This window comes from Diceros bicornis, chromosome 36, assembly GCF_020826845.1.
Source record: "Diceros bicornis minor isolate mBicDic1 chromosome 36, mDicBic1.mat.cur, whole genome shotgun sequence".
Lineage (NCBI taxonomy): Eukaryota > Metazoa > Chordata > Mammalia > Perissodactyla > Rhinocerotidae > Diceros > Diceros bicornis.
This window is the reverse complement of record NC_080775.1, coordinates 32513586-32531433: the sequence shown is the minus strand read 5'-3', so window position 1 is coordinate 32531433 and position 17848 is coordinate 32513586. Positions and strand designations below refer to the sequence as shown.

At 39.8% G+C, this 17848-nt stretch overlaps 1 protein-coding gene across 17 annotated transcripts in view; it reads left to right on the top strand.

The window, feature by feature from the left end:
* The window catches only part of PARD3 (par-3 family cell polarity regulator), a 624264-nt gene that overhangs the window by 102525 nt on the left and 503891 nt on the right, over positions 1–17848 (top strand). For 16 of the 17 annotated variants that reach the window (XM_058532762.1, XM_058532761.1, XM_058532759.1 and 13 more), the window contains one exon: positions 313–414. The exons of the other annotated variant lie outside the window; for it this stretch is intronic. In XM_058532762.1, coding sequence (XP_058388745.1) covers positions 313–414 — 102 coding nt within the window. The remainder of the gene's footprint in view (positions 1–312; positions 415–17848) is intronic. 17 annotated transcript variants of the gene reach the window in all.

The following is a 17848-nucleotide window of genomic DNA, read 5'->3' as shown; positions in this document are numbered from 1 at the left end:
AAACCCAGCATACTTTAGAGACATCAATATTTCTTATGCAGTGAGTTTTGCTAGTTTCTGCAGTTCCTGTCATAACAGCAGATCAGCATCTGGGCCAAAGGAAAGAGTGAGCATGAGTGACTCCATCATAAAAGAAAAGGAAAATGGACTCAACAGCAAAGGCAGGGAGCTGCCTGAATTTTGAATCAATTGCAGTGTTGTTGATGGGGTCGATTCCTTTTTATGGGCAGGAGGTTATCACAGTTTAAATTGTTGCTTTCCCTTTTGGTGATGCTGACTTGCTGTATTTGATGCTTCTGTTCTTTTGTACAGGATCCAAACTACTGGATACAGGTGCATCGACTGGAACATGGAGATGGAGGAATACTAGACCTTGACGACATACTCTGTGATGTAGCAGATGATAAAGACAGAGTGAGTTCAGGTCCAGGGGGAGCTGCTCTGAGTGCCTTTTGTGAAGACTGGGGAGGGTGTGGTGGGGGGACTGCTTCCCTTTCTGTTGTAGACACACATGCTTTAAAGAATATTTGGGCCTCTCACTCTGGTATATGTTGTGAGCCTTCACTGCCCTGAACCTCAGGGTATAATGATTTTCTTAATACCTGGGACATAAAACTAAGTTTTAGAACTTTAAAATTGCAACTTTTTAAATGGAAATATCTTTAAAAGGTTTCCATGCCATTTTTCCCCCCTTATTAAGTTAACCAAACATAACATCTTGCTTGACAACTGAGGTCCATCTGTATGGTCACTGTGTTTCACTGCGTGATATACAAGGTCTCCAGGTTCTGATCCCAGTGCTGGCCCATCCCCACAGCTGGCCTGGCCACAAAATGAGCGAGCGAGCGCATCCCAGCATCCTCCCGGTGTGTGCTCAGCTCTCGGAAGCCCCCTTTTCAGTGTTCCCCTTGGTGTGCTCTCACACTGCAGCGCCGTCTTTCACGGAGGCTGTGATTTTGGCACTGTGAGCGTGGCCGCCCACAGCGCAGGCCGTGCAGCGTTAGCTTACACCCACCCTTTGTCTGCGCTCCATGAGGGAAGGAAGAGAGGAGGAGGAGGAGGACTCGCAGCATTTTAAGAATCGTGACAGAATCTGGCTCTGCGTAGAGAAGTCAGCAAATTCTTTACTGTAATGAGGTGCTGAGACTTGAGCAGGCTTTGACCACACCCTGTCTTGTGTCCAACTTGTAATGAAATTACAGAAGGGCTCACAGCCACGTATACAATTGTGTCATCACGGCCGTGTGATAGCACAGCGTCGGTTAAACCCGCCTGGTTACGTCACAGGGCTGGAAGATGGCAAAATCGTCCAGGACTCACTCCGGTCCTCCTGAGGAGCTCCCTGATTACTGGCTTTTTGCCTCATCCTCCTGTCCGCTCGGCTGTGAGCTGGATGAGCACAGCTGTTGTGTCTTCTTCACTCCTACGGTTCTGACAATTAGCGTAGTGCCTAGCTCGGAATCGGCGGATGTCTTATATGCTTTCTTGAAATATTAAGGAAAACAAAAAATTGTTAGCTGCCAAATATTGTGTAAATTCAGAGATATTTGATTCAGTAGCATCTGCCATGGTGGGCTTCGTCCCATGTAGCTACTGTGGGCCAGGGACACATTCTGTCAAAAATGTGGAAGTTTGTGGGGGCTGGCCTGGTGGCGCAAGCTGTTAAGTGCGCGCGCTCCACTGCGGCGGGCCCCGGGTGCGTGGGTTTGGATCCCGGGCGGCACCAACACACCGCTTGACAAGCCGTGCTGTGGCGGCGTCCCATATAAAGTGGAGGAAGATGGGCACGGATGTTAGCCCAGGGCCAGTCTTCCTCAGCAAAAAAAAGAGGAGGATTGGCATTGGATGTTAGCTCAGGGCTGATCTTCCTCACAAAAAAAAAAAAAAGTGGAACTTGGTGTTCATTTATGATTTGCTGCTATTTCTGTTGGTGCCATTTCTCCTTTTGGGCTTTTCAGTGAGCCAGGAATAGGATGACTCTCAATCCTTTTCCTGTAATCCATGTGAAGAGTACCATCTAGAGACACATAGTCCATTTATTGTGTTCAGCTCCAAAGCTTAAACAATGACAGAGATTATGAAGAATTTGAGCAAGTACCCTTTCCCAGCCATCATATTGAAAGAGATGACCTAATGCTGTATTGATCTTTCAGTATTTTCCTCTTCTCCCTTCCTCTTCCTTGCTTTCTTGGCTTTTTTAAAAATTTTGGTTGTTTTTTCTTTTGTAAAAATAATATATAGCTCCTCGTGAGGAAAAAAACGTATAAGGGAAGAAATAATCCCCTGTGAACCCACTGTGGCCCGAAGCTCATCTCTGTTGGATTTGAGTGGGCTTTGCATCCTGACTTTTCTTCAGCTGTAAAGACACACTTTTTCTTTTCTTTTTTTTTTTTTTTATTGATATTTTAATGGTTTCTAACATTGTGAAATTTTGGGTTGTACATTTTTGTTTGTCCATCACCCCATATATGACTCCCTTCACCCCTTGTGCCCACCCCCCACCCCCACTTCCCGGGTAACCACAGTCCAGTTTTCTCTGTCCATGTGTTGGTTTATATTCCACATATGAGTGAGATCATACAGTGTTTGTCTTTCTCTTTCTGGCTTATTTCACTTAACATAACACGCTCCAGGCCCATCCATGTTGTTGCAAATGGGACGATTTTGTCTTTTTTTATGGCTGAGTAGTATTCCATTGTATATATATACCACATTTTCTTAATCCAATCGTCAGTCAAGGGACACTTACGTTGCTTCCACTTCTGGGCTATGGTGAATAATGCTGCAATGAACATAGGGGTGCATAAGCCTCTTTGGATTGTTGATTTCAGGTGCGTTGGATAGATTCCCAGTAGTGGGATGGCTGGATCATAGGGCATCTCTATTTTTAATTCTTTGAGGAATCTCCATACTGTTTTCCATAGAGGCTGCACCAATTTGCATTCCCACCAGCTGTGTATGAGGGTTCCTGTTTCTCCACATCCTCTCCAACATTTGTTGTTTTTTGTCTTGGTGATTATAGCCATTCTAACGGGCGTGAGGTGGTATCTTAGTGTTGTTTTGATTTGCATTTCCCTGATGATTAGTGATGTTGAGCATCTTTTCATGTGCCTATTGGCCATCTGTATATCTTCCTTGGAGAAGTGTCTGTTCATTTCCTCTGCCCATTTTTTGATCGGGTTGTTTGTTTTTTTGTTGTTCAATTGTGTGAGTTCTTTATATATTATGGAGATCAACCCCTTGTCAGATGTATGTTTTGCAAATATTCTCTCCCAGCTGGTTGGTTGTTTGTTCATCTTGATTCTGGTTTCATTTGTCTTATAAAAGCTCTTTAGTCTGATAAAGTCCCACTTGTTTATTTTTTCTTTAGTTTCCCTAGTCTGGGTAGGCATGTCATCCGAAAAGATTCCTTTAAACCCAATGTCAAATAGTGTGTTGCCTATATTTTCTTCTATGAGTTTTATAGTTTCAGGTCTCACCTTCAGGTCTTTGATCCATTTTGAGTTAATTTTTGTGAATGGCGATAGCACATGGTCCACTTTCATTCTTTTGCATGTGGCTGTCCAGTTTTCCCAACACCATTTATTGAAGAGACTTTCCTTTCTCCATTGCATGTCCTTAGGACCTTTGTCGAAAATTAGCTGTCCGTATATGTGTGGTTTTATTTCTGGGCTTTCAATTCTGTTCCATTGATCTGTGTGTCTGTTTTTGTACCAGTACCATGCTGTTTTGATTACTATTGCTTTGTAGTATGTTTTGAAGTCAGGAATTGTGATGCCTCCTGCTTTGTTCTTTTTCTTTAAGATTTCTTTAGCTATTCGGGGTCTTTTGTTGCCCCATATAAATTTTAGTATTCTTTTTTCTATTTCTGTGAAGAATGTCATTGGGATTCTGATTGGGATTGCATTGAATCTGTAGATTGCTTTAGGTAATATAGACATTTTAACTATGTTTATTCTTCCAATCCACGTGCATGGGATATCTTTCCATTTCTTTATGTCATCGTAGATTTCCCTCAATAATGTCTTGTAGTTCTCATTGTATAGGTCCTTCACCTCCTTGGTAAGATTTATTCCTAGGTATTTTATTCTTTTTGATGCAATTGTAAATGGTATTATCTTTTTGAGCTCTCTTTCTGTTAGTTCATTATTAGCATATAGAAATGCAACTGATTTTTGTAGATTGATTTTGTACCCTGCAACTTTGCTGTAGTTGTTGATTGTTTCTAACAGTTTTCCAACAGATTCTTTAGGGTTTTCTATATATACAATCATGTCATCTGCAAATAGTGAGAATTTCACTTCTTTGTTACCTATTTGGATTCCTTTTATTCCTTTTTCTTGCCTAATTGCTCTGGCCAAAACCTCCAGTACTATGTTGAACAGGAGTGGTGAGAGTGGGCAGCCCTGCCTCGTTCCTGTTCTCAGAGGAATGGCTTTCAGTCTTTCCCCGTTGAGTATGATGTTAGCTGTGGGTTTGTCATATATGGCCTTTATTATGTTGAGGTACTTTCCTTCTATTCCCATTTTATTGAGAGTTTTTATCATAAATGGATGTTGTATCTTGTCAAATGCCTTCTCTGCGTCTATTGAGACGATCATGTGGTTTTTATTCTTTGTTTTGTTGATGTGATGTATCACGTTGATTGATTTGCGGATGTTGAACCATCCCTGCGTCTCTGGTATAAATCCCACTTGATCATGGTGTATGATCTTTTTAATATATTGTTGTATTCGGTTTGCCAATATTTTGTTGAGGATTTTTGCATCAATGTTCATCAGCGATATTGGCCTGTAATTTTCTTTCTTTGTATTGTCTTTGTCTGGTTTTGGTATCAGGGTGATGTTGGCCTCATAGAATGATTCAGGAAGTGTTCCATCTTCCTCTATTTTTTGGAATAGTTTGAGGAGGATGGGTATTAAATCTTCTTTGAATGTTTGGTAAAATTCACTGGAGAAGCCATCTGGTCCTGGACTTTTATTTTTTGGGAGGTTTTTGATTACTATTTCAATCTCTTTACTTGTGATTGGTCTATTCAGATTCTCCATTTCTTCTTGGTTCAATTTTGGGAGGTTGTATAAGTCTAAGAATTTATCCATTTCTTCTAGATTGTCCAATTTGTTGGCATATAATTTCTCATAATATTCTCTTATAATCCTCTGTATTTCCATGGTATCCGTTGTAATTTCTCCTCTTTCATTTCTAATTTTATTTACTTGAGCCTTTTCTCTTTTTTTCTTAGTTAGCCTGGCTAAGGGTTTGTCTATTTTGTTTATCTTCTCGAAGAACCAACTCTTTGTTTCATTAATCCTTTCTACTGTTTTTTTTGGTCTCAATATCATTTATTTCTGCTCTGATTTTTATTATTTCTCTCCTTCTGCTGGCTTTGGGCTTTGTTTGTTCTTCTTTTTCTAGTTCTGTTAGGTGTAATTTAAGGTTGCCTATTAGGGCTTTTTCTTGTTTGTTAAGGTGGGCTTGTATCGCTATGAGTTTCCCTCTCAGGACCGCTTTTGCTGCGTCCCATATGGTTTGATATGGCATGTTATCATTTTCGTTTGTTTCCAGATAGTTTTTGATTTCTCCTTTAATTTCATCAACGATCCATTGGTTGTTCAGTAGCATGTTGTTTAATCTCCACATTTTTGTCACTTTCCCAGTTTTTTTTTCCTGGTTCATTTCCAGTTTCATAGCCTTATGGTCTGAAAAGATGCTTGTTATGATTTCAATCTTCTTAAATTTATTGAGGCTTTCTTTGTTTCCCAACATATGGTCTATCCTAGAGAATGTTCCATGCGCGCTTGAGAAGAATGTGTAGTCAGCTGTTTTTGGGTGGAGTGCTCTGTATATGTCTACTAGGTCCATCTCGTCCAGTTTTTCATTTAAGTCTAATATTTCTTTATTAACTTTTTGTCTGGATGATCTATCCATTGCTGTAAGTGGGGTGTTAAGATCCCCTACTATTATTGTGTTGTTGTTGATTTCTCCTTTTAGGTTTGTTAATAGTTGTTTTACGTACATTGGTGCTCCTATGTTGGGTGCATATATATTTATAAGTGATATGTCTTCTTGATGGAGTGTCCCTTTTATCATTATATATTTCCCTTCTTTGTCTTTCTTAACCTGTTTTATCTTGAAGTCTACTTTGTCTGATATGAGTATGGCAACACCTGCTTTCTTTTGTTTGCCATTAGCTTGGAGTATTGTCTTCCATCCTTTCACTCTGAGCCTGTGCTTGTCTTTAGTGCTAAGATGTGTTTCCTGAAGGCAGCATATTGTTGGGTCTTGCTTTTTAATCCATCCTGCCACTCTGTATCTTTTGATTGGAGAGTTCAATCCATTTACATTTAGGGTAATTATTGAAATATGAGGGTTGAATGTTGCTGTTTTGTCACTTATTTTCTGGTTCTTTTGCATTTCCTTTGTTTCTTGTCCCATTTGTTTTGGACTGCCAATTCAGTTTGGTTGTTCTGTCTTATGATTCTTCTAGTTTTCTCTTTGTTTATCATATGTGGTTTTAATTTGATTATTTGTTTAGTGGTTACCTTGAGGTTTGGGCGAAAAATCTTGTGTATGAGATAGTCCATTATCTGATAGCCTCCTATTTCCTTATACTAAGTCAATTCAGTCACTTTCCTCTTCCCCTTCTAAGTTGCTCTTGTTATACCTTATTCTATCTTGTGTTGTGGCTGTGTGTTTACAGTGATGAGGTTAGATTTATTTTTGGTGAATTTCTTCCTTTGATCTTTGAGTTTAGTATTTAAGTGGTTGCTAACCTATTCCGGTAAAGATCTACTATTTCTCTGATTTTGTCTACCTACTTTTCTCCTTACTCCAAGCTTTGTGTTCCCTTTCTCTTCTTGTTTTCAGGCCTGAGGGCCTTCTTGAGTATTTCTTGTAGTGGGGGTCTCGTGGCCATGAACTCCCTTAGCTTTTGTTTATCTGGGAGAGTTACTATTTCTCCATCATATTTGAAGGATATTTTTGCTGGATAGAGTATTCTTGGCTGAAAGTTTTTGTCTTTTAGTATTTTGAATATATCATTCCAGTCTCTTCTAGCCTGAAAAGTTTCTGTTGAGAAATCCGCTGAGAGCCTGATGGGAGTTCCTTTGTACGTTATTTTTTGTTTTTGTCTAGCTGCCCTTAATATTGTTTCTTTGTCGTTGACCCTGGCTAGCCTTACCACTAGGTGTCGTGGTGAAGGCCTTTGTCTGTTAATATATATAGGCGTCCTGTTGGCTTCGCTTACTGGTATTTCCTGCTCCTTCCCCAGATTTGGGAAATTTTCAGCTATTATTTCCTTGAATAGGCTCTCTGTTCCTCTTTCCCTCTCCTCTCCCTCAGGAATACCTATAATTCTTATGTTACATTTTCTAATAGAGTCCGATATTTCTCGGAGTCTTTCTTCATTTCTTTCTAGTCTTAGTTCTCTCTCTTCTTCCATCTGGAGTATATCTGTATTCCTATCCTCTAAAGTACTAATTCTTTCTTCCATATTGTCAGCTCTGTTCTTTAAAGATTCCAGATTCTCCTTTATCTCCTCCATTGTGTTCTTCATCTCCATCAGCCCTGATAGGTTTTTCTTTATGATTTCAATCTCTTTTGTGAAGAAACTCCTAATCTCATTTAATTGTTTGTCTGTGTTGTCTCGTATTTCGTTGAGTGTTTTTATGATAGCTATTTTGAAATCTCTGTCATTTAGTTTATGGATTTCTGTGTCTTCGGGGTTGATTTCTGGGTGCTTGTCATTTTGTTTCTGGTCTGGTGATTTCATATATTTTTGCATTGTGGTTCCTGTGTTGGTTTTGATTTTCCTCATCCTGGAAGTCTCTGGTTGCAATTTCCACCTGCCGCCACTGTCTGGTGGTAAAGGGCTGTGTAGTCTAAGCCCCCTGCGCTCTGCCCCAGTTTTTCTGCTGCGATCCGCAGTTTTGTTTTGTTTTGTTTTGTTTTGTTTCCCCACTGCGATCCACGGGTCCAGTCCAGTTTATTCAGGTCTGCCTCGGACCGCTAGATCTGGTCGAGCTGCAGAGTCCGGGTTGCAGGGAGGGGGGAGCTCTCTCTTTTGCCCTCTGGGTCCCTGACGTGGGAGGCTTCTCGTTTGCCCCTCTTTATCCGCTCTCTGGGTTGCTCAGATGTTGATGGTAGCCCTGTGGCTCCTCTGAGCCCTCTGTGCGGGAGTTTCCCACTGGCTGAGAGAGTCGGAAGAGCCATGGTTTCCCCGCGGAGGGCCGCCCCTCCCCCCTCTCTGGGAGCCGCGCGGACCGGATCGCTGATCTGATGGGGAGGGAGCGGAGTTCTCCTTACCTCTCCCCACTTCCTCCGGGGGCCCAGCACGTTCCGCTCTCAGATGTGCGGCAGTGTGGATCCCTCCGCTCTAGCTTTTCACTGTCTGGGATTCCGTTGTTGGTCTGTGGCTGTTACTTTTGTTGTATCTTGTGGGGGAAGAATTCACGGGAAAGCTCACTCCGCCATGATGCTGACGTCACTCTCCGACACACTTTTTCTTTTAATTAAAAAAGTAGCCTGCATTTTTTCTTTTAGTTGATTATATTTCCATGTCCTTTAACCATAGCTGTGCCAATGTAGCTTCACAGTATTTTGCTTTACCAGTTTATGTACTCTGTTATTGTACTTGTTTTGGGTACTTAGATTACTATGCAGAAAGCTGAGGTGGCGGCTGTGTACTCTCACCATTGGTCTTCTCTGCACGCTTAGCAGCAGTAATGGGCACGCCTGTTTCTCCACCGGGGTCTCCTTTCCGATTGTGTACAGACTTCTGTTTCCCTCCAGTTGGTACCTTGCGCTTTCCATTTTGACTTTGCGCCTTTCAGTAGAGGGAAGAAGAATCAGTTTATGAGGTTGCTGCTGGGATGTGCCTTGCTCTGGCGTATTGTGTGGAAGAGCCTGTTGTGGACTTGGGGTTGTTGTCTGAGCGGGATTGATGGGGCTGTACACAGTGCTCCTGAGAACCTGAGCTAAACCGGCTCATTCACGTCCAGCACCGTGCGACAGTGCCCTACGTGTGGTCCGTGGCGTACAGAGGGCTGTTTCTCGTCCTTCCTCTCTGCACCCCCAGTTGACATGTACACTCCACACAGAGTCGTGTTTTGAGTAGGTAGAATATCGAGATATAGACATTCAGCACTGTGATTAAAAGAAATCTTTTGAGACTTACTTTGTGGCCCTGTATATGGCATTTTTGGTGGATGTTCCATGTGTACTTGAAAATAAAGTGTATTCTGTAGTTGTTGGACTCAGTGTTCTGTAAAGATCAGTTAAATTAAGGTGGCTGATATTCCTGTTTAGATCTTTGGGGTAATTTGTTACTCAGCAACTGAAAATAATGCACTTTTCTTTCAGCGCAATTAACTATGAGATCATACGCAAAAGCCAAGTGTAAGGCAAATTGTATCATCTAAGATTGTTGCATATTAAAATCATAGGTTACTTAATAAATCATGTTTTAGATTTTGTATTGTGAAAATTTGATAATGATGAATCTACCCTTTCTAGAATCTTTTATTTCCCATACAAGTTAAAAAATCCTTTAACCTGATAAAATGTTTTAAATATTAATAAGTGAAATAAGTTTTTAGACAGTTTTATATCATGAAGATTAAATTCAGTTTCCAAATAGAAAAATGCTAGAGAATACAATGTACCACAGACTGAGTTTTAAAATCATTGTTTTATTAGTTCTGCAATACCTAAGTACACATATATATATATGATTAATTAAAATGTTTTGAGTGAGCTTCATAGGTTAAAGAACCGCTTTCAGTTGTAACTGTAAAGATATACTGCTGGATAGTCCAGCATTGCAGCATCCGTGTCCACAGGTGTGGTTGGATGCCTCGTTCACACGGAGGGGCTTGTGTGCAGTCAGCTGTGTGGCTCTTTTCCATGGCTCTGAAATTTGATTCTGATTTAATCTTCCTGGAATGTTTTCAACTATTTTTGGCAGCTACTCTGAGTAGAGATCTTGACGCCTGTTTTGCTTTTAGGTTAAAGCAAAAGCATTACAGCTCTCCTAAACAAAAAAATTCCTCTAAAAATGTCCTGTGTTATGAAAACCTCCTGGGCTCAAGTTTAAAGCACAGATACCTAGCCTAGGGAATAGGGTCTTTGTGAGCCAGGCCTGGGCATCTGCATTTTGTAGCCCTCCAGGTGGCATTTAGGCTCACTGAACTCTGACACTGTGGCCTTAATGGCCCTGGTATCAGTCTCTATGATGGGGAAAATTCTCTCGAAAGTGCAAATTTTATACCTGGTCACTGTGACTTTGTAAAATTATGAAAAACTATGTTTTTTTTAATAGAGGGACGTTAGGATTAAAAGGCGATAATTTAAATGATAGCAAAAGAAAATTGAAGTACCTAATTAACCATAATTTTGCTCATTATTCTTTAATTATTGAGTTCAACACACAGCTCTGAGAAAGCTTTCTTTTAGTGCCTATGGGATTCCAATGACCAGGATTTACCCAAATTTGTTAAAAATGATAGGAGTATGGGTTGTCTTGGGTTCTTGAAGTAGGTTTGATTTTCTAAGATGCAGAATATTCTAGATCTACTTTGGGCATTAAAATATGCCCTGTTCTGTTTGTCTCTTCTCTACATTGATGCTTTTGAGGAAGCGAAGAGAGTATCAGAGTGCAAATGCTGTCATGGTGTGTTATTAATTCTTAGAGTCTAATTCTCAGTTTTCTCAATTCACATTTTGCCAAATTATGAAAAATTGAAATGGTTTTCAAGTTATCTCAGCACCATTTAGGACCGCTGTAATGTGTTTGTCTATGTGAGCTTTCCTAAGTGCTGAGCTGTGTTTTGTCTGAATTTCTTTCTGGTTTGGTCTTTGTTTATTATTTATTGTTTCAGTGAACCTTCCCTCAGTTCTCCTTTGTAGGTCTAGGTCACTCCTGTCTTTCCCTCCTTGTCCTACAGTAAATTTAGAAATTTCCAAATAGATCACAGAATAAAAATATTTGGTGTTCCTCTCCCTCTGCATGCCAGTCACCTGAGACTGACTGTAAGGGCGTGAACAAGGATTTCAGGCATAACTGGCCAAACACTTAGAGTTGGGGGGAAGTGTGCTTTTGTGTGGGTGATCAGCAAGAAGGAAGTCTTTCTTACACGTCATTGTCTGCTTTTTCATATCTTTGGTGCTGAAGGTGATTTAAGATGTGGCATCAAGTATTTCCTTTGACATACTTGGATGTAATTTTGTTTTGACCAAGAATGATGTCATGTTTTTTCTATTTTGGTGATGACCTTGTGAAATATCTTCCACTATCTGTTTCTTGCTCTCTGTGGAGGAAGGATTGAATGGAATAGCAGTTTAAACTCTTTGAAGAGTTTATACCTTTACAGTGGGATCTAGGCACGGAGAAGGATTGTTGTGCACACTGTTGGCTGCTGCTTGTTGGAAAGAACGCAGGATGCTCTGGGGGACAGTTGGCCGGTGTCCTCAGTTGGAAGAATGTCAAGAAAAAGAAACTTTTAAAATGTATCGGAATTATTGGCAAGCAGTAATTTGCACATGTTGGGTTAAAGCTAGCACGGAGGTATTTACACACATTTTCACCATTCCCTTGTCGGGGGAAGAGGGAGAATCCCCCTCTGCCCTTTCCCTTAAGGTTCTTATGGCTGGCCAAATAATTAACAAGACAGGTTAGCAGGAGAAAATAATACCAAGTTTAATAACATGTATACATGGGAGAAACTCAGAAATGAGCAACTCGTCCCTCTTGTCTAAGCTGCTTGCTTAAGTATTGCAGCTAAAGGCGAGGAACGTGTTGGGGGGGGTGGGTAGTGGCCTGGGACTTCAGAGGGCAGGAGGACAATTCTTTTCAGGGTCATCTATAGATAATGTGGTCAGGGAGAGATAGAGTTTTTTGATAAAAGGGGCTTGGTGCCTTTGCTATTGTAACCTCTATCCTACATTATCTTTATAGCCATCATGATAGAAGATCTGTTCCAGGAAGGAGCCACCATGTCAAATTCTTTAGGCAGTTAGTGGGGGAGGTCAAATGTCCTTCAGAGAAAACAATCAAGGTAAAGAGATATATTTCAGGGTGGCCAAATCTTGATCTCCCACATCCTCATTGATAGCTTCTAACTTATAAACTGATGTAGTTTTTGTGCCTCGTATGTTAATATTACTGCCCTGTCAGGCATTTTATATTGGTATTTTCTAAATGTGTGGTATATTTTGCTTTTGAAATACATGCATGGCAGAACTTGCAGTTAAGGAACATGCTTTAATTTAAAAAGTTCACAATTTTCTACTCTTTTAGATGTTATTTTTTATTACCTATGTGTAAATCATTATTTTACTTGTCTTGGCACCAAGTCATGAAAAAATAATCAGTGTCCAGCAAAGTGATGGTCTGAGTGTATCCTGAGTCTTTGTGGAAAACATAGGTATATAGACACTTAACAAAGGTGTTAGAGATTCTGTGTCCTAGTTATTGATAATGTGGAGAGAAGCACTCTTATTTTTATGCTGGAGACAGTGAAGTCTGCACAATTGTAGATGAGACAGAAGAACATGTTTTTTGTATCTGGAATAAGAATCACTAAAGTGAGTTTATTTGGTGATATTGAAATGGGTTCACAAAACAGTAATAAACTCTGGTTTGTGAAGGAATGGATTGCTGCTTAAATTACAGTGAGAATTAACAGCTTATAATTGGGACAAATCTAATTTTAATTTCTTTAAAGGCTCTGTTTTTCTCCTTATTTAATGCATGGTCGTGTATGTGCCTGATAAGAGAAAGTTTTGAGATTTAAATTCCTTTGTTGTGAAGACTAAAACATTACATTGCAGCATGGGGTAGGTTATTTCTAGAATGTCCACATCCTGGGGTAGGAGTGGGTGGGGAATTCCTGGACCAACTTCCTTTTATCCTTTTTTTGGAGCTAATTTCTTGTTGAGGACTTGGTTCATATACAGAATACGTTGCTGTTTTATTTTTTTAAGGGCATTCTTACTAATATAGACTCAAGTTTCACAGAGATGCCTTTGGTAGATAGAATTGTTAAAGATGCCCAATTTCCTTTAACCCTGAAATATATAGGATCTTAAAACCAACTAGGGTGTGTTGTGAAAGACAGAAAAGATCCGTAGAAGAACGATGCACCAGGACCTGTTTTGTAAGTTATTGTCAAGGATACTAATTTGTTAACATTGCATGTTGTACCTTCCTTACATCTGTCAAGCTGTGAAAACAAAACAAAACAAACATGTTGAATGAGGCAAGACCTCTGATACTAGATATGTAACCACTGTAGTTTACATTTAGAAAGTCAAGTAAATTAGGTGTTAGTGAAAAGCAGTGATAACTGAAATAAGGTGTTCTCATTTCAACAGAATTATTTTAGTTATTATTAAACAAGGGAAATTAATTTAAGTTAAAGGTTTTACATGCAAAAAAGGGATGGGATGCAGAATGGGGCTCCCGGAGATGTGTATAGTTTCTATTGGGCATGGCATCATGTACTTAACGTTTTTCAAATTTAAAATGATTGCAGAAATCATGTGCATTAGGTGGTAAAACCCCTTAGAATATTTTAGTAAAAACAATTTACACTGCAGATAAATTTGTGAATCAGATATAAATTTGTTAAAAATCAGATTAAAACAACATACAAAATATAGTCTAATTTTAGTAGGAATACTTACATACATTGGAAAAAGTTTGAAGGGACAGACTGAAAAGTGTCAATAATTTTATCTCTGAAAGTGGGGGGTGTGATTAACTGAGGATTTTTTTGCTTTCCATTTTTTAATTTCTCCACAATTCTACTTCTGCCTAATTCCATTTAGAAGAAAGCATTAGGCAGTTCTAAACATAGCTTAGAATAGAAACATCTTTTTTTAACTTTAGTGTGAATTGGCATGGGGAAGGAATGATTTAAAGAGTTTGATAACCTGGAATTGAAAGGATTTGTATAAATAGACTTCATTAACTATATGACTTGATTAATTTCCTTCAAAATGGGTTTATTTTAGTTAGACTCTAAAGAAGAAAATATTTAAATTACACGCCAAGTAGAGCACTAAATCACTAACTAAATAGTTCAAAGGGCTTATTTCCCAACACTTCAGTGTTTTATGGATACTGGTTTGCCTACAGCTTGTCAGTTTGGGGGAGGGTTGGGGAGTGCTGGGCCAGGTGTAGCAGGCGTGTGGAGGTGAAGGGTGCTAGTGGGAGGGAGTGGAGAGGGGCCCCGGTCTTCTGCAGGAGCACGAAGTGGAAAGGCTCCTTGTGAGCAAAAGGAGTTTTGAAGTTGGGGACACCCTGCACACCGTCGGTTGGTCGTCAGCCCTCGGAGGGAAGGCAGTCCAGACTTGCCGTGTCTAGTGCCACCAGGTGAGTCAGGAGAGGCGGGGCACAGTCTCTCCCTCTTTCAATTATCATGTAAATCGTAGGCTGGGGCTTGCTCTCTGGGTTTGCTGCACTTGGCTCTTACGTTGCTTCATCAGCGATGGGCATCTTGTGTGGTGGGAGCAGAAGCCACATTGCCAGTGTTTGAATCCTGCCGCCATGACTTCTTTACCCTATGGGCTTTGGCGAATTACTTAATTTTTCGAACCTCAGTTTTCCCACCTCTAAATGGAGGATAATGATCATACCTACCTGAAAAGGTCTTGATAATTTAAATTTAAACCTGAGAATTTGTGTTCAAGTTTTAGCATTGTGCTTGGCAAAAATAAGGCCCTAGTAAATGGTAATTGCTGTCATCCTTGGTCACCATCACTACCACTGCCACCACTGAATTAGCCTGACATTCATTGTTTTAGTACAGTTTCTAATGATTTAAAAACAAACAGGTCAGGCTATCTTAGGTATTTGTTTCATAAAATGAGTTTCTATAGGTAATTATTTTCATTTGCTTATTTTTATATTTCTGTCATTCTTGCAAGAAATACATTATTTGTTTTTTGCATCCTTAGAATTTGAGTATACTATTAATATCTATATTTGTCTGGCCCAGAATAGAAGCAGAGTCCCAGTTTTGATTTTTAGTATTTGGGAGCCAATAGGGACTGTATTTTTAAAAAATAAAACAAAACAATACAGAAAAGCAAAGGCAACAAAAGCAAAAATAAACAAGTGGGACTACATCAAACTAAGAAGCTTCTGCTCAGCAAAGGAAACCCATCAACAAAATGAAAAGACAACCTACAGAATGGGAGAAAATATTTGCAAATCATATCTGATAAGGGGTTAATATTCCTAAATACAGAAGAAACTCTTACAACTCAATAGCCAAAAAACTAACAACCCAGTTAAAAACTAGGCGGTGAAACTGAATAGACATTTTTCCAAAGAAGACATACAAATGGCCAACAGGTACATGAAAAGGTGCTCAGCATCACTAATCATCAGGGAAATGCAAATCAAAGCCACAAGATATCACCTCATACCTGTTAGAATGGCAGTCATCAAAAAGACTAGAGATAACAAATGTTGGTGAGGATGTGGAGAAAAGGGAACCTTGTGCACTGTTGGTGGGAATGTAAATTGGTGCAGCCACTATGGAAAACAGCACGGAGGTTCCTCAAGGAATTAAAAATAGAATTCCCTTATGATCTAGCTATTCTTCTACTGGGTATATCCAAAGGAAATGAAATCACTGTCTCAAAGAGATAACTGCACTCCCACGTTCACTGCAGTATTATTTACAGTAGTCAAGATATGGAAGCAACCTAAGTGTCTGTCAATGGATGAATGGATGGATACACACACACACACACACACACACACACACACAATGGAATATTATTCAGCCATAAAAAAGGCATCCTGCTATTTGTGGCAATATAGATGGACTTTGAGGGCATTAAGCTACGTGAAGTAAGTCAGGCAGACAAAGACAAATACAGTGTGATCTCACTTATGTGTGGGATCTAAAAAAGCCAGACTCTTTTAGAAACAGAGACCAGAATTGTGGTTACTCAGGGCTGGGCATGGAGGGAGAGTGGGAGGAAAGGGGAGATGTTGGTCGGAGGGTACAAACTTAAGATGAATAAGTTCTGAAGATCTAATGTACAGCATAATGATTATAGTTAATAATACTGTATTATATGCTTAAAAGTTGCTAAGAGAGTAGATCTTCAATGTTCTTACCACAAAAAAGAAATGGTAATTATGTGATGTGAGGCAGATGTTGGCTAATGCTAGGGTGGTAATCATTTTGGAATGTAGCAGTGTATCAAATCAACACATTGTACACCTTAAACTTACACAATATTATATGTCAATTATATCTTGTATTTGTGGTGAGGAAGATCTGCCCTGAGCTAACATCTGCCAATCCTCCTCTTTGTTCTGAGGAAGACTGGCCCTGGGCTAACATCCATGCCCATCTTCCTCCACTTTATATGAGACGCCGCCACAGCATGGCTTGACAAGCGCTGCGTTGGTGCGTGCCCGGGATCCGAACCCGCGAACCCTGGGCCGCTGCAGCGGAGCGCATGCACTTAATGGCTTGCTCCACCGGGCCGGCCCCCAATTATATCTTAATAAAGGTGAGGGAGGGGAAGGTACGCTTTGTTTACAGTATTAAAATATTACCTGGTCAACAACAACAGTTCTCCAGAAAAACAGCACATCTCAAAACAAGTGCTCCAGAATATACGCCACCAAAAGCTGCTATATAATAACTTGGATCTTTTTACAGTGTGTAGCTTAAGTTTTCCTTTCTCTCATATGTTGAGTGAAACATGTGAAATTCAACTTTTCATGTATATAGTAAAGCATTATCATCACACAAAGAAAAAAAGAGACAAAAAAGGAGGAGGAGGGTAGATGTCTGTTGGTTCCTTCTTCTTCATTAGTATTTTGTGAATAATTTTGGAGAAATAATTTTAAATGATCAGCAAGATCATGCCATTCATTCATTCACACATTTATTCATAAAGGATAGAAATCATGTAGAAAGTAACATATTTTTTTCTTCTGGATTTTATGGGAAAAGAGGAAAATAGGCAGATCCTGTACCCTTTGATCCTGTTATAATTCCAGAATAAGTCAACTAGTATAAGTAATTTTTATTTAGCCTTGTGTGCTACACACTGTAGCAGGACATGGTCTCACCTTTGTATCAACCCTGCAAGACAGATGGTGGTGTCCCTATTTTTAAAAAGAGGGAGAACCAGATATGTTTCTTCAACTTACAGATTTCTTGCACTTCTTTGGGCTGCTGCCTGGTCCCAAGTAACATTGTAATTATTGGTCGAGGTTGGAGAAAGAAACTAGTTTGGCCAGTAAAATATTACTATGTCTTCCTATCTGACTGTTTATTAAAATGCCAAGAGCTTAGTGTCATGTATAATTTCACCACAATTCATGTGTATTGATGCCCCTTGTTTGTATATCAGACTAAATTTATAGCATTTGTTTGAGCAAAGGTTAAGCAGATCTTAAAGATTCACCTATTCTTTCGTTCAGTCCATCCTTCTGATATTCATTCAACAAAATACTTTTTATTCCCTAATATATTTGAGATACAGCTGGAGGTGCTGAGGATGTATGGGGGTGGGAGGAATTCTCTGATCTTAGCGCTCTCCTTGTAGTGAGGAAACTAGACTATGAAGGAAGTGAGTCTGGTATATGATAGAGAATAGGTGGGGATGGGGGATGTGAGTGGCACTTTAAGCTGGTTGGGAAGGACATTTCAGAGGAGGAGACAGATGGTCTTCAGAGGATGAGAAGGAGCCAGATCTGGGAACAACTGTGGACAGAGGACTCTAGGCAGGGCGAGCAGCACATACAACCACCTGAAGCAGAAAAAAGGTTCAGGTGTTCATGGACCCAAAGGGAATTAGTGTTGCTGATATG